Source organism: Alligator sinensis, unplaced genomic scaffold, assembly GCF_000455745.1.
Source record: "Alligator sinensis unplaced genomic scaffold, ASM45574v1 scaffold137_1, whole genome shotgun sequence".
In the NCBI taxonomy this organism is placed as follows: Eukaryota; Metazoa; Chordata; order Crocodylia; family Alligatoridae; genus Alligator; species Alligator sinensis.
In genome coordinates, this window is record NW_005842545.1 from 353537 (window position 1) to 356813 (window position 3277).

A 3277-nucleotide genomic window follows, 5' to 3' on the forward strand; every position below is an offset into this window, starting at 1 on the left:
CCTGGTGCTATGGAAAGGACGGGCTGGGGGGCACTGAGGGCTATGGGCGGAGCCAGAGGGTACTTATTCCCTCCCCTCCAATTCCCCAGGCTGACGTTCTTCATTTGCTCGGTGGGCTTCACATCACCGATGCTGTTCGATGAGCGCAAGTTTCCCTATCACCTCATGTTGCAGAAATTCCTTTGTTCTGGCGGCCACAATGCCCTCTTTGAGTGAGCCCCCAGCCCAGACTCCTGGGTTCCCTGGTGGGGGAGTGCATTTGGAGGGCTCGGGGCAGGGGGGCCTGTTAGCCCAGGCACCTCAGTTCTGTTTTGGGATTGGACTGGGATTTTGGGATACACTGGGTTAAAATAAGGGGCCTGGGTTCCCTTCAGCTCCAGGGGGCTGCTGGGGTATGGGAGGCTTGAGGTGTGGGCTTGGATGCCTGGATTTCTTCCAGCTCTGGAAGGGCAGTGGGGTCTGGGGGTTTTGAGCTGTCAACTGTAAAAGCTGGGAGCCCAGATGCTAGAGGTTTCTGGGAGAGGGGGGAGGAGCCAGAAGCCTGGATGCCTGCATTCACTGGGAGGAGAGTGGGGTACTGGGAGCCCAGATGGCTAGGTTTCCTGGAAGCAGAGTGAGGGCCTGGGAGCCTGGATGCCTGGGTTCCCCTGAAGGAGAGTGGGGGCTGGGAGTCTGAATGCCTGAGTTCTGCTCCCCTCACTCGTCCATCCCTTCTCCATGCCCTTAGGACGTTCAACTGGGCACTTTCGATGGGGGGCCGTGTGCCAGTGGCTGAGGGGCTGGAGCATCCTGAGCTGCCAGATGGCACGGGCGAGTTCCTGGATGCGTGGCTCATGCTGGTGGAGAAGATGGTGAACCCCAGTACCGTGCTGGAGTCACCCCATGCCCTGCCTGCCCGTCCCCCTGGTGCCCCCGGTGGGCCCCACTTCAGCCCCCTGCGCTTCCTTGTTGTCACCCAGAAGGTAGGATTGGGGAGACTGAGGGTTATGGGGCTGACACTGTAGGGGGATTGGGGTTATGGGACTGATGCTGGGGGCAGGAGTCGGACTGGGGATTATGGAGCTAATGTGTGGGCTAGTGGCAGCAAGGTATGGGGCTGATGCTGGCTTTGGGAGCAGTCAGGGGTGGGAGAGGGCCTGGCACTGATTCTGCCCTGCCTATGCTGTAGGCAGCGTTCCAGTGCATCCAGCAGCTGTGGCACCGTCGCCCACTGCGGGTGTATGGCGGGCGCATGGCAGAGTCCATGCTGGCCATCCTGTACCACGTGCTGCGCGGGGAGCCCCTGCTTCGCGAGCGCCTGGCCAAGGAACGCGAGGGTGCCCGAACCGATGACGAGCCAGGCCCTGATGAGCCCGGTGCCCGCCGTGACCCCCACGTCAACCCCCAGCAGCTGCAGCAGGTGACCAGAGGGGCAGGGGGACCTGGACACCTGGGTTTTGTCTGCGGGGGTTCTATCTCCAGAAAGGAATGGGTGTCCAGATACCAGGCACCCCCATAATGACGATGCTTGGCTTATCTTTATATCCAGCACCATGACAGGGAGTGGGGAAAGAGGGGCTGTCTCAGAAAATGGGGTCTTGTCTCCATGGTGATGGTGTGCCCCAACATAAATATTGTGGGAAGGGGATCTGGATGACAGATTCCTATAGTTTTTGGGGAGGTTACCTGTTACCTAGGTTGTCTTCCAGTGGGCTGGATCCCTAAGTTCTTTCCTTGTGAGTAGGGGACTTGTGCATTCAGTGGGCTTGAGCCGGGAGGCTGGGTACCCCAGATACTTGGGTTCTTCTGACTTGGGGTAGGTAGTGGGGTCTTGTGGGTTAGGGGTTCTCTCCCAGCTTGTCAGTAGCAGAATCCAGGTGGGTTCCTTCTTCGGGGGATGGGAGATGTGCACCCAGATACTGGGTTTCTATCCCTGAAGGGAAGAGTGCAGGGGGCGGGGCTGGATCCTGGCTTCTGCAGCATTTCTCATTCCTTGCACTGTTCTGCAAAAGTGGTGGAGGGGAGGGGGGTTGTTCTGTGACCCGGATGCCTAGGTTCCCTCCACCCCAGCTTGGCGTGGGGAGAGGGGGAGATCCCGGGCGCCCAGATGCCTAGGTCCCTCTCCCCCAGCGCCTTCTTGGTCCTGCTGCCAGTTGATGGACATGGGCTTCCCACGGGAGCATGCCATGGAGGCCCTGCTCAGCACCAGCACCATGGAGCAGGCCACCGAGTACCTGCTTACTCACCCACCCCCATTGGCTGGTGCTGGTGTCCGGGTAAGTGCCTCCTTGTTCCTTCTCCCACACCCTTCTTGCACCCCCAACCCTAAAGCCAAGGCTCCCTGGGACCCACCAGCCCCTGCTCCTCCTCCACACAGGACCTGAGCATGTCGGAGGAAGACCAGATGATGCGTGCCATTGCCATGTCGCTGGGCCAGGACATCCCTATGGACCAGCGTGCTGAGTCCCCAGAGGTAGGGGTTGTGGGTGGGGAGTGAGGGGCACCACAGGAGGATGAGGGGGGTGCAGGTTGGGAGTGAGGGGCACCACTGGGGGGGTTGTAAGTCGAGAGTGATGGGGGGGCTGTAAGTTGCCAGTGCCAGGTGGAGGTGGGTTTAGCCATAGCTTAGGCCAGGGCACTTGGGATTTGGAAGCGGGCAGTAGGTCTGGGGTTGAGGCATGGCCTGGGTGGTAGGGCTGGGGATCCTGATGCTGGGGCTTGGGGAGCCCTGGGCCTGGGGTTTGAGGGCTTGGAACAGGGCTGGGGGGCCTCAGTATGGTACTTGAAGGGGGTTGGGATTGGGGCAGGTCTTGGGGACCGGTAGTGATGGATTGGGGCAGCCTGGGACAGGGCTGGGGGTCCCAAGGTGGGGGGCTTGGGACAGGGCTGGGCACTACTGTGTGTTATGTGGGGGGGTTGTGGCAGGGGTGGGTTTTGGGGGCAGGCACTGGTGGGTTGGGGACAGGGATGGGTTTGGGCCGCTTCAGTACTTTGGAGGTGGGGGGAGGATAGGGGTCCCAGATGTGGGGGGTGTTGGGTTAATGGGGAGGGGTCCCGGGGGTTGTTTGTGGGGAAGCTTGGGGATATAGAGAAGTAGGGGGTTTCAGGTATGGGTTGGGGAGGGGTTGGGTTTTCAGGGGAGTCCCAGGGGTGGGTGCAGGATGGGAAGGGCAGGGCCTGGGGGAAGGTAGTGACAAACTAGGCTCAAGGGGTTGGGGTAGGGCAGGGGTCCCAGGGGCAGGCAGTGACTGTGGTCACCCTCCCCAGGAGGCAGCATGCCGCAAGGAGGAGGAAGAGC

At 61.0% G+C, this 3277-nt stretch overlaps 1 protein-coding gene across 1 annotated transcript in view; it reads left to right on the forward strand.

Moving 5' to 3' along the window:
* Positions 1–3277, forward strand: part of HUWE1 (HECT, UBA and WWE domain containing 1, E3 ubiquitin protein ligase) — an 82616-nt gene that overhangs the window by 28516 nt on the left and 50823 nt on the right. The window contains 6 exon segments of the mRNA XM_014523851.2: positions 90–212; positions 728–962; positions 1169–1399; positions 2133–2255; positions 2357–2452; positions 3247–3277. The exon segment at positions 3247–3277 is cut by the window's right edge and continues 260 nt beyond it. Of these exon segments, the coding sequence (XP_014379337.1) occupies positions 90–212; positions 728–962; positions 1169–1399; positions 2133–2255; positions 2357–2452; positions 3247–3277 (839 nt within the window).